Source organism: Rhinatrema bivittatum, chromosome 10 (genome assembly GCF_901001135.1).
Source record: "Rhinatrema bivittatum chromosome 10, aRhiBiv1.1, whole genome shotgun sequence".
Classification (NCBI taxonomy): domain Eukaryota; kingdom Metazoa; phylum Chordata; class Amphibia; order Gymnophiona; family Rhinatrematidae; genus Rhinatrema; species Rhinatrema bivittatum.
Window position 1 is genome coordinate 85,697,463 of NC_042624.1, and position 12,481 is coordinate 85,709,943.

The window sequence follows — 12,481 nt, forward strand, 5'->3', positions numbered from 1 at the left end:
TGATGCAGAAATCTTTACAACTGCAAAAGGCATCAGGGCGTCAACATGGTAGGATTTCTTGCAAGGTGTTAACGTATAATAACTGCAGAAATAATAAGAGATATACAGTCACAGCTGAAAGAAGATACCATTATGTAATGCATTGCAACATAGTAGATGATGGCAGAAAAAGCCCATGTGGCCCATCCAGTCTACCCAGTTATTCCTGGCCACACTACTAAGGATACATCCCAGCTGCCAGGCATAGTGTGACCACCTGCAAGACCTATCCCTATCTAGGACAGTCTTTTTTGTCTTCCCCCTTTGAACTCCATCCTGAGTAGTAGAGCATACAAGATCCCTACTTAATTCTCTCCAGTACCCTGTGTTTCCCATGCCTAACCTCAAAGGTCTGAAATGATCTAAAGAACCAGCAATACCAGTGTGGCCAGTGCCTGAATATCTGGCTTCCTATGTCCTTTGTGTAGCCTGCCAGACAGACCTGATTATGTGAATGCTAGTTAGTTGCACAACATGCGGTCTGCCAGACTAACCCAGCTGCTAGTTTCATTCTACCATCACACCCTAATCTAAATAGCTACCATTACTAGTAAGCCTCCTAGATTTATTTAGTGAATTTTTATATACCGCGGCACGTTAATAACATCGCCTTGGTTTACAATAAACAATAAATCAGCAACAAGCTTTACAGTCAAAATGATATAAAGTGGAAACATTATATATATCAATTATATATATATTATATATATCAATTCTATGCATAGCCTGCCAGAAGACCGGCTATATGGTTGCCTGTGTTGCTGCTAAGACTTCCAACATTTTGAATTAACTACTTTAACATTCTTTCTGGCAACCTTAACAATTATTGTTGAATCAAGCATGTACAGTGTTCTGAACACTTAAACACATTTTGCTGGTCATACTTTCTGTTGTCTCCAGTTTTAGCATGTAAGGATCCTCTGTGCTTATCCCATGCCCTATTATACTCTGTTACCATTTTATTTGCCACTTTCAACCCTGGGAAGGCATTCCATTTTGTATTTGTTAAAGATGGCATTTTCTATGTATGCTGGGAGCAGATAAAGCATGCAATGCAGCAACATATATTTCATAAACACAAATGTAAGACTCAGAGGCCAATATACCAAAATGAATTAACATTGGCTGTTAATGGGTGTTAATTAGCTCTCAATGGCCTATGTTAATGACATGCAAATGAGTTTCATGCTAATTTACTAGTGCTAAAGTTTGCACATTAACATAGATGTTTTTGCAAAAGCTTAACTACACATTTGTGGATAACAGGTAAGAGTTCACCTTTACGCATTTTAAAAGACATTATTTTTCCATACACTAATAGGTAATAAGCTGTTTTGCATCCTTTTACCTCATTAGCATAGGTTTTGCATTAAAACTCTTCCGGGGGGGGGGGGGGGGGGGGGGGGGGGGGGGGTGTCACATGATGCAGTGAAGCCAGCAGATGCTTGATTGCTGTGCTCCAGGTACTGCTCCTGTTTCTTTTAAATTTTGCTGCATTTACAGACCCTCCTGATTGCCAAACTATTCCTAGAAGAGTGAGAGCCGCAGCAGCACAAATCTACCTAGACTGCAGCAGTGCAATGTCTACTCATCCACAGAAAAAAGACAAAGACAAGGTGAAGCCTCAAGACACCAAAATGGCGGACGGGCAGGAAGAGCTGGAAGGTAGTAGCCTAGCAGATCAAATGACCTCTGCATTAATTACTGCGGTCATTCTAGCTTTAGAACAAAAATTTGATAAATTATTGGAGCAAATTCAGGATCTGAGCGATTCGTTGGAATCTTTTATCAGCCGTATGGACACGATAGAAGCATGCATTGGTCATAATGAAGGCGAACTTCTAGCATTAGAAGGTAAAGACATGCCCTTGAAAAATCACTGAAAGACAAGGACGCTAAGTTGGAAGACCTTGAAAATAGGTCACTTAGAAGTAATTTGCGATTTGTTGGTTTCCCAGAGGACTTAACGGAGCAAGAATTGGCTGAGACAATAGAAACATGGCTGCCGACTGCGCTGGAGCTGCCCACCTTGCATGGTGTCTTAACGATGGAGCGAGCACACAGACTAAGGCCTCATTTGGAGACATGACCAAAGCCAAGAGTGGTCATCGCAAAGATTTTAAATTCACTCACAAAGTGACTATCCTGCAACAGTTCCATAAACAGCGAAAGCTGGTCTACAAGTCTTCTAATATTTTGCTCTTTCAAGATTATTCGGTGGCTTTGTCCCTTCAATGGAACGAATTCTCCAGCGTTTGCAGCTCTTTGGCTAACTGTAAAATCAAGTTTGCCCTTACTTACTGGCAAAGCTGAGTGTGTGGCATGAAGGGCGTACTCATGCTTTCACTTCTGTGCCGGAGGCTCCGAATTTTTTTAAATTTCTGGAACAGAAGCTGGTCGTTCGCACTGCAGAAGGCTGACTTAATAACCAATTGAATAAGATATGAGCATGTTTCCTATCGAGGGAAGCTTCATGCTGTGACCATCGTTATTACATGGCTGACTCAACAACAACCTTACTGGATTCAGGACAGTTATCCTTGAACGTTCTCTTTGTAATGCTATTTTTTTCCTTTTCACTTGTTATATGTTTCTGGCAAAGTTTGATCCTACAGGTATACAGTTCCAAAGATGGCAACAGTTTTAGTGGTTGCATTATTATTCAGTTTACTTTTGGATAATTCCTCTTCTAGGGGGAGGTTTGTTCCTGGTTTGGATAGACGGGGGTGGCACCTGAACGTATCTTTTGACTTCCCTAGCTCCAGATTAGGAGCCCGTGAGGCTTTTTGTGCAAGATGGGGAGCTGAGATGAGGATAGGGATGGGAGGAGGAGCTAGAGGAGGAAATTGGGAGGATGTGAGATACATTTTGGGCAACCTTCATCCCGGGATTTATTTTCTTTATTTCCCTTATGTTAGTCTGTGGTGTACCCATGTTACCATGCTATTACAGATGGCATTTACTGCGCAACTATTGAGTCCCATAGGCAATTTAGAGTATCAAGGGGGAAATATGTTCTGTAGCTGTCAGACTGCCAGTATGAGTTCTCCGATGTAATGTTATAACCTGGAATGTGGGGGGATTGGGCTCGCCCATAAGACGAGAAAAGAGTTTGACACACTTACAAAGACTGAAAGGTACAATTGTTTTCCTACAAGAAACTCATATGATGGCTAAAGGACATTTGAAACTTAAAAAGAGATGGGTAGGACAAGTCTTTGCTGCCCAAGGATCTTCTCACAGTAGAGGTGTTGCTATTCTTCTGCATCATAATGTGACATTTATCGAGGAACACACCTGTGCTGATAATGAAGGGCGATATGTAATTGCAGCAGGCTCTTTGCTGGGTAGACATACTCTCTCTATGGCCCTAACATCTTTGACGCTGCTTTTTTTGTGAAGATCATAACAATTATCTCTAAAATGGGGCAAGCTCAATTAATTGTAGGCGGAGATGTGAATTGTGTAACGGACCCTCTTATGGACCGCCAACAGAAGAACCCATCTTCCTGTACGAAGGCTGCGAAGGGTTTAAATTTCTTTTGTGATACCTTGCAGCTTCCGGATGTATGGCGGGTGCTAAAAGTCTTCCAAATTAATTAATGCACATTTAGAGCTCTGTTGTTAACACACCCATAAACTAGATTGTCCATGTTAACAGCGCTTTTAACACATTAACACTTGTGAAAGCATTAGCGCCCTGTAGTACATCGGCCTCTTTATGTATTTACAAGCCGTTAAGCCCGTTAAAACGGGCTACATCCCTCTGTCTCTCACCTCCCCCTCATTCTCTCTCCCCTCACTCTTCACCACCCCCTACCTCCCTCCCTCCCTCACCCACTCCTCCCCACCCTCCCTCTCCTCTCACTCAGTCCCTCCCTCCCACTCAGTCTCACTCCCTCCCCCCTCTCTCCCTCCCTCTCACTCACTCAGTCCCACTCACTCTCACTCAGTCCCCACTCCCTCCGTCCTCTCCCTCAGTCCCACTCCCTCCCTCCCTCTCTCTCCCTCAGTCCCACTCCCTCCCTCAGTCCCACTCACTCCCTCTCACTCAGTCCCCCCTCCCTCTCACTCAGTCCCTCCCCCCCAGTCAGTCCCTCCCTCCCACTCAGTCTCACTCACTCCCTCCCCCATTCTCTCCCTCCCTCTCCCTCAGTCCCACTCACTCTCACTCAGTCCCCACTCCCTCCGTCCTCTCCCTCAGTCCCACTCCCTCCCTCCTTCTCTCTCAGTCCCACTCCCTCCCTCAGTCCCACTCACTCCCTCTCACTCAGTCCCCCCTCCCTCTCACTCAGTCCCTCCCCCTCACTCAATCCCTCCCTCCCCCCTCTCTCACTCACTCAGTCCCACTCACTCTCCCTCAGTCCCACTGCCTCCCTCTCTCTCCCAGTCCCACTCCCTCCCTCAGTCCCACTCCCTCTCACTCAGTCCCCCCTCTCCCTCTCACTCAGTCCCACTCACTCCCTCTCACTCAGTCCCACTCACTCCCTCTCACTCAGTCCCACTCCCTCACTCAATCCCTCCCTCCCACTCAGTCCCTCCCTCCCACTCTCTCTCTCCGTCCCTCCCTCCCACTCAGTCCGTCCCTCCCTCTCTCTCTCTTCTCCCTCCCCTCGCTACTGGCCGCTGCCGTCGCCCGCTACCGCCGCCGCCGCCCGCTGCCGGTACCGCCGTCGCCCGCTACCGCCGCCGCCGCCCGCTGCCGGTACCGCCGCTACCGCCGTCGCCGCCCGCTGCTGCCACTGGGCGCCGCCATTTTTTTTCTGACGCTGGCTCAGATCGACGTGCTCGCCCGCACATGCGCGGTAGAGCTGGTCTCTACTGCGCATTTGCGGGCCGTCGGTCAGAGCCCATTTATAAGGTAGATGTATGTATTTATTTATTTATTTATTTATTTAAAGTTTTTTGTTTGTTTTTTTAATTATGCCACTTTCTTCAAATACATCTGTTATAAGGCACAGCTGGCCAGGATGTTATGTGAAAACCAAAATGAATGTAAGAAAAAGAAACAGGTAAATATTTTCTTTTCCTGCCAAAGATCTGGTTGAAAACACATAGTATTATGAGGCAGCACTATAAAGGGGAAAGCTATATTTGTCCTAGTTCTGTGGAACCTAAGGTCTTGCTAAGATTCTATCTTCACCGCTCACCTTGAGTGACCTTTAAGTGAGGCACTTAAACTCCCAATATAAATCCTTTCAGGCAGAGAGCTTATAACCAGAATTCCTGAGCTGTGTGAACAGTTGACTATCTGGAGATATTTGACCACCCCCTCTGGCATTTTCTTGTTATCTATCTCTTGCTGCAAAAAATTCTGAACTGCATGGGATATATTTGGCTGTATCTCTGAAGACTTATTCCTGTGCGTTCTTTTCTAGGGACTCATGATTTATTTATATAATACTTTGTACACTAATGCAGCTCCCCAAATACTATATTTTAATAGATATTGTTGCTGGTTACTTTTGAAATACTGAAAACATTGATTTTATCAAGATGAAAACAGTCTCTGACAGTAGCTCTTCTGAAATATAGCATGCATAAAGCCTAGTTCACGTTCATGCTCCTCCTTGAAAACGGAAAATTTGATATTTTTTGTAAGTGAAAATGAATGCTGCAACACTTTTTTGTGAAATTTGCTGTCCAGCAATCACACGCGGGTGCACAGAGCAAAAGCAGATTGCATGTGTTGGAACATGAACTCTGGTCACATGCATTAGAGAAATAGAGAGGCAGGCTAAAGGGAAGGGTAATTTTCGGTGATTAATGTGGACAAATGCATGTTTACTTCTGCAAAATGGGCTTTTGAAAATTGTTCTCTCTGCATGGGGAAGAGGGACGTTCCCAGAGGAGTGAAGGTATGTGTGCAGATTTGATTTTCAGATCCCTGTATGTTCCACCCCCACCCCCACCCCTGTGAACTCGACCTGCACAAGCAGCAGGTGCAGTGACCATGGGGGGACCTGGTATACCTGCGGAAGCTTCAGGCCACATTTCCAAAGGGCACCCGCACGTCTGCAGCCTCCACAGGAAATGTGAAAATTGCCCCTTGATGTCTTTTGGGACAGAGATTTAGTCACTTGACACAGTAATCCTTCAGTTTATTTATGTATATTATCAGTAATCTTCTGGAGGGTGCTCCCAGAAACACCTGGATAAATTCTTTTTCCTTACCAGTTCTGTGTAGAACAGAACTGGTGAGATAAAAATTGGCAACACATAACTGCATGTTCTAATTGAAATTAACAACATTAGTTTTGGATTTCTTTAATGGAATATACTTTCCTTTATCATAAGAATGTAAGAATTGCCATACTGGGTCAGATCGAGGGTCCATCAAGCCCAGTATCCCATTTCCAACAGTGGCCAATCCAAGTCACAAAATCATCCATTATACCTGAAGACTAGAGGATAGCTAATGTAACCCAATATTTAAAAAGGGCTCCAGGGGCGATCCGGGAAGCTACAGACCGACTATAGCCTGACTTCAGTGCCAGGAAAAATAGTGGAAAGTGTTCTAAACATCAAAATCACAGAACATATAGAAAGACATGGTTTAATTGAACAAAGTCAGCATGGCTTTACCCAAGGCAAGTCTTGCCTCACAAATCTGCTTCACTTTTTTGAAGGAGTTTATAAACACGTGGATAAAGGTGAACCAATAGATGTAGTGTACTTGGATTTTCAGAAAGCGTTTGACAAAGTTTCTCATGAGAGGCTTCTAGGAAAAGTAAAAAGTCATGGGATAGGTGGCGATGTCCTTTCGTGGATTGCAAACTGGCTAAAAGACAGGAAACAGAGAGTAGGATTAAATGGACAATTTTCTCAGTGGAAGGGAGTGGGCAGTGGAGTACCTCAGGGATCTGTATTGGGACCCTTACCCTTACTTTTCAGTATATTTATAAATTATCTGGAAAGAAATACGACGAGTGAAATAATCAAATTTGCAGATGATACAAAATTGTTCAGAGTAGTTAAATCACAAGCAGATTGTGATAAATTGCAGGAAGACCTTGTGAGACTGGAAAATTGGGCATCAAAATGGCAGATGAAATTTAATGTGGATAAGTGCAAGGTGATGCATATAGGGAAAAATAACCCATGCTATAGTTACACAATGTTAGGTTCCATATTAGGTGCTACAACCCAAGAAAGAAATCTAGGCATCATAGTGGATAACACATTGAAATCGTCGGTTCAGTGTGCTGCGGCAGTCAAAAAAGCAAACAGAATGATGGGAATTATTAGAAAGGGAATGGTGAATACAACGGAAAATGTCATAATGCCTCTGTATCACTCCATGGTGAGACCGCACCTTGAATACTGTGTACAATTCTGGTCGCCGCATCTCAAAAAAGATATAATTGCGATGGAGAAGGTACAGAGAAGGGCTACCAAAATGATAAAGGGAATGGAAAAGCTCCCCTATGAGGGAAGACTAAAGAGTTTAGGACTTTTCAGCTTGGAGAAGAGACGGCTGAGGGGGGATATGATAGAGGTGTTTAAAATCATGAGAGGTCTAGAACGGGTAGATGTGAATCAGTTATTTACTCTTTCGGATAATAGAAATACTAGGGGCCACTCCATGACGTTAGCATGTGGCACATTTAAAACTAATCGGAGAAAGTTCTTTTTTACTCAACGCACAATTAAACTCTGGAATTTGTTGCCAGAGGATGTGGATAGTGCAGTTAGTATAGCTGGGTTTAAAAAAGGATTGGATAAGTTCTTGGAGGAGAAGTCCATTACCTGCTATTAATTAAGTTGACTTAGAAAATAGCCACTGCTATTACCAGCAACGGTAACATGGAATAGACTTAGTTTCTGGGTACTTGCCAGGTTCTTATGGCCTGGATTGGCCACTGTTGGAAACAGGATGCTGGGCTTGATGGACCCTTGGTCTGACCCAGTATGGCATGTTCTTATGTTCTTACCCGGCAGATTCCCATATAGTAGATAAATCCCATGCTACTTATGCCCAGAGATCAGCAGTGCTTTCCCCAGGTCTACCTGGCTAATACGTTTATCAATATTTCTTCCAGGAACTTGTCCAAATCTTTTTTAAATCCAGCTATGCTAATTGCCTTTACCACATCCTCTAGCATTGAATTTCAGAACTTAATTGTGCACTGAGTGAAAAAATATTTTCTCTGACTTTTTTTTAAATCTGCGACTTAGTAACTTCATGGAATGCCCCCTAGTCTTTTTTTTTTTAAAGAATAAACAAGCAATTTGCATTTACCCATTCCAATCCAGTCATGATTTTATACACATAAGTATCAAAATTCCATCTGTCCTCTGAAACTTAGGGGCTATGCTAGAATCTTTGGCAGCAAACAATGCCTTTATTAAACTCAGGGCTTTGCTAAGGCTAAAACTATTTCTTTTGACTGTCAATTTTCACAAAGTTGTACACCATTAGTAATTTCAAGGTTAGATTACTATAATGCTTTGTAGATTGGAGTTCCTCAATATATGTCGAAATATCTACAAGCTATTCAGAATGCAGCAGCCAGATTATTGACATATACAAAATTATATGATTATGTCACAACTATGTTGTATAAATTATACTGGTTACCGACAAAAGGGAGGAATACAATTTAAAATTGTAACTATGATCCACAGTGCCTTTAAAGGTGATTCTCCAGTTTGCACCAGTTCTGCTTTAAAGCTATACCAATCAATTTGCAATTTAAGATCTGCCAGTCAAACGCTATTAAAGATTCCAACAGTATGTCAAGTCTGCCTCGAAGAGACAAAAGGGAGAACTTTTTTTTTAAATTAAAGTTTTATTAAGCAGATTTTACAAAAATAACAGTAACTCAATAGGCACAGCCATCAGGCCTTATACAATCACCAAAACAGTTCCCCAATTCCCCCTCCCCCCCTTTCACCTTGCTTTTATCCTTATTAACCTAAGAAAGCTGTACTCGTCTTTATCCCAGTCTTGAAAACTGTGCCAATGTCTTTCAAATCTTCCAATAAGGCCTCATCTTTTTCCTAAGGTAAATAAAGGCGATATCTACCCTTCGTCGGATGAGTTCCTTAAATAACAGTTGTCTCTTAATAGGTGTATTCAATCCCCGGACATTTATATATATGATTTTCTTATTGAAAGTCATTAAGTAGCGATTTAACCCCCTCCCTTCCTGTATACATATGAAAAACTTCAGCTACCTTATTCCTTTCATTACAAAACAGCCTTACTTTCCTTGTAAATCTTCCCCCTTCCCACCTCCCCCTACTCAAACCCCTCCTTGCTCATCCCCCCACACAACTCCCATAAACCTCCAACCCATATCTATCCAATGACAGCTCCCTAAGGAGGAATGACCCCCCCATCTCACAGATGCAATGCAATACTTCACACATGTAAACATACACAGATAAAGAATAAAATTAAAACATGTTCAGACCCAGAAGTAATAAGTCAAACTTAAACAAGGCAACCTCAAATAACTAAAGCAACCAGATGGTCAACTAAGTAGACTCCCATATTGTATACAGACTAGAGGTATGAGCCTATGTAAGTGACATTTACATAATGACTCAAATTAATAAGCCAACCAGGATTGTCACTCAGGATTTAGAGGATTGCTTTCCTGGAGAGACTCTTTTCCATCTTCCATGGTGGCCTGCATGGCCACCATGGAAACTCTTCTTCGGTTCCCCTGGTAGAATATTGGTAATATCTAACTCTGCCTGTTGCAATGTTTGTAACACTTCTTCCCTTGATTTGATCTGGTAAGTGACTTAATTGACTGAAACTTAAGCCGAAGGGAAAAATCCAGCAGTACCATATATTCTCTGTCCTCAGCCTCCTGGTGATATCTCTCAATTCTCCTTGATGGTGCAAAGTAGCCGAGGCCAAATCATTAGGGATAGTTTATGGCCCTCCAAAATCACAGTTCTTTGGGTCCTGATCAATCCCATAATGCGCTCCTTCATTGGAAAGTCCTTCAAAACAAACCACAATGTCCTAGGGGAGGTTTTCCCTTTGAGAGCCCAGTGCCCGATGAACCCGCTATTCATGGATCTTTGAAGATTCTTCCAGCTCTGCATTATTGCCACATAAAAAAATGGAGCAAATGTGCTGCATCACAATGATCGCAACCTCAAATTGTGCTCCCTCAAATAAACCTCTGATATGGATGTTATTCCACCCGGACCTATTCTCCAAATCTTCAAGCCTGTCAAAAATCTCAGCTTGTTGATCAAATAAAGAGGATGTAGAGCTTATAACCTCCGTTATTTGTAGCTCCTACTCTTCCTGTTCCACTTCTTCCATGCGGTTACCCTACTCAGTCATCTCTCCCTTGAGTTCCGATATTAAATCCATGATTTCTTTTTTAACGCTTTTATATCTTTTCGAAGATCATGGAACCAGCTTTTCATCTCACCCTGGGTGATTGCCCAGTCTACTGATCCGTCTTTCTCCTCCACCATGCTGTTGGACTCAGAATCAGAGGAGACCTGCTCCCGCATGGCCTGTGATCTGCTCACGTGCTTCTTTGACATGCTGCTCGCACCGGGCAGACCTGTTTATCAGAATGCGGTAAGCACCATGTAAAACTTGCTGGATTTGCTTTATTTTAGCAAATAGCATCTGGGCAGAGTGATCATTTCAAGCTCCCATCCTGGAAGATTACGTCACTTCCTCCCAAGAGGGATAAATTTTAAGTTACTGGTCCGCAACTATGGAACAATCTGTGTGAAGAGGTCCGGACAATTGCTTGTTATGTGCCTTTCAGAAAGTAGGTTAAAGCTTTCTATTTTAAATAAGCTTTTACCGAAAGTATATAATTTGGAGTCACTCAGATCTTCATGGCTATGCTCAAACTGTTACTCTCATCTCTGGATGTTTTTGAGTTCTTATTTATCATCTGTCTTTTCATAAATGTAAATTGATTATGAATGTTCCTCTATTACCTGCTGAGAACTGTGGATTATGCGGTCTATAAACAGTGCAAATAAATAAATACTTCTATCATATCTCCCCTCAGCCGTCTCTTCTCTAAGGTGAAGAGTCCTAACTTATTTAGCCTTTCCTCATAGGAGAGCCGTTCCATCCCCTTTATAATTTTGGTCGCCCTTCTCTGTACTTTCTCCGGTTCCACTTTATCTTTTTGAGATGCAGTGACCATCTCATAATAGCCTTTTTTTGTTTTTAATTAACCCAGCAGGTTCCTCCTGCTGCTTCTCAGTAGGAACTGGAGCTGAGATCTGACACTATGAGCCTTCATTTGCAATTCTTTGGGGAATGTTTCCCTTATTATATATCTCCTTTTAATTTACATTTAGTCTGGTCATTGCAGTGACTGTTCTGGGCCAGAGGTCATACACCATGACTCCTTAAATCATGGACCCTGAATTCAGCCACTAGGTGTCACCCTTAAGCAGTGACCATGACATCCTTCCCTTGGGGGCTGGGAATGCTGCATCCATAACATTCCCAGCCCTGGTTGACTTGGGAAGCGGAAGAGCCAACCCAGGGGTTGAACTGGCAATACACAACACCTGCCACTGAGTTGACCCTATGGTAGCTTTTAAGGATGTGCATTCATTTTGAAATTAATGCTAAGCTGAGCTGAAGTGGGCATTTTCAAATACAAAATCCCCCTGAAAATTCCAAAACAATTTGGATGCATTTGTTTCAGAAAATAGCATGCATTATTGGAAAATAGTGCATATTTTCCAAAATGAATAAAAACAAAATCTAAAAAATTAAAAATTAAAAAAAATATATCTGAAAATAAAAAAAAAAAAGAACCAAATCAAAATATTTTCCCTGACATCCCTAGGAGCTGCTTTTTTTTTTTAATATATATAACAAGCAATGTATTTCAATATGATGTAAAAACAAACATAGTTTCAGAAATATTAATTTTTGAGTAGTGTGTTAATTTAGAAAGCCCACGGAGTCCAGGGGCTGAATCTGATATGCATTGCTTTTGCAAAGAAATAAATTGTCATGCCAATAAAGATTCCTGAACCTGAACATGAATCTGTGACTTGTTTTGCGCTCCATGGGATACTCTATAGGTAGAAATAATCAAGGATACGCTGAGCAGTCCTAAACCTGGTTTTGCTCTATTACACGTGTGGATTTCTAGACCAGAAATGAAAGAAAAATCAAGATCATAAATTATTGTGAGCTCAGAACAATGGTATGTAAAAATGATTAAATAAATGAGCATAAAATTCCACTCTAGGGATTTTCCTGCATATGGAATTTATTAGATCAGAAGAAGGGATCTACATGGTCCAGAAACCTGATGCACGACAACATTTTTGGACTGTTCCAATATTGATCCAATAGAAAGTATTACAGCCTGCGTACAGTCTAGTTTTATGTATTTATCATTACAGGGACAGTAGAGGCACCAGGCTTACTAAACAGCCACCTAGACTGCCACAGGTTGCGGGGCATCCGCCTAGT

General features: G+C 42.2%; 1 protein-coding gene across 5 annotated transcripts in view; it reads left to right on the forward strand.

The window, feature by feature from the left end:
• DDAH1 (dimethylarginine dimethylaminohydrolase 1) overlaps positions 1-12,481 on the forward strand; it is a 232,137-nt gene that overhangs the window by 165,571 nt on the left and 54,085 nt on the right. Inside the window, exon 1 of one of the 5 annotated variants that reach the window (XM_029617954.1) lies at positions 10,472-10,597. The exons of the other annotated variants lie outside the window; for them this stretch is intronic. Within the exon in view, the coding sequence (XP_029473814.1) occupies positions 10,487-10,597 (111 nt within the window). The 5' untranslated portion in view covers positions 10,472-10,486. Of the gene's footprint in view, positions 1-10,471; positions 10,598-12,481 lie in introns of those variants that run through there. 5 annotated transcript variants of the gene reach the window in all.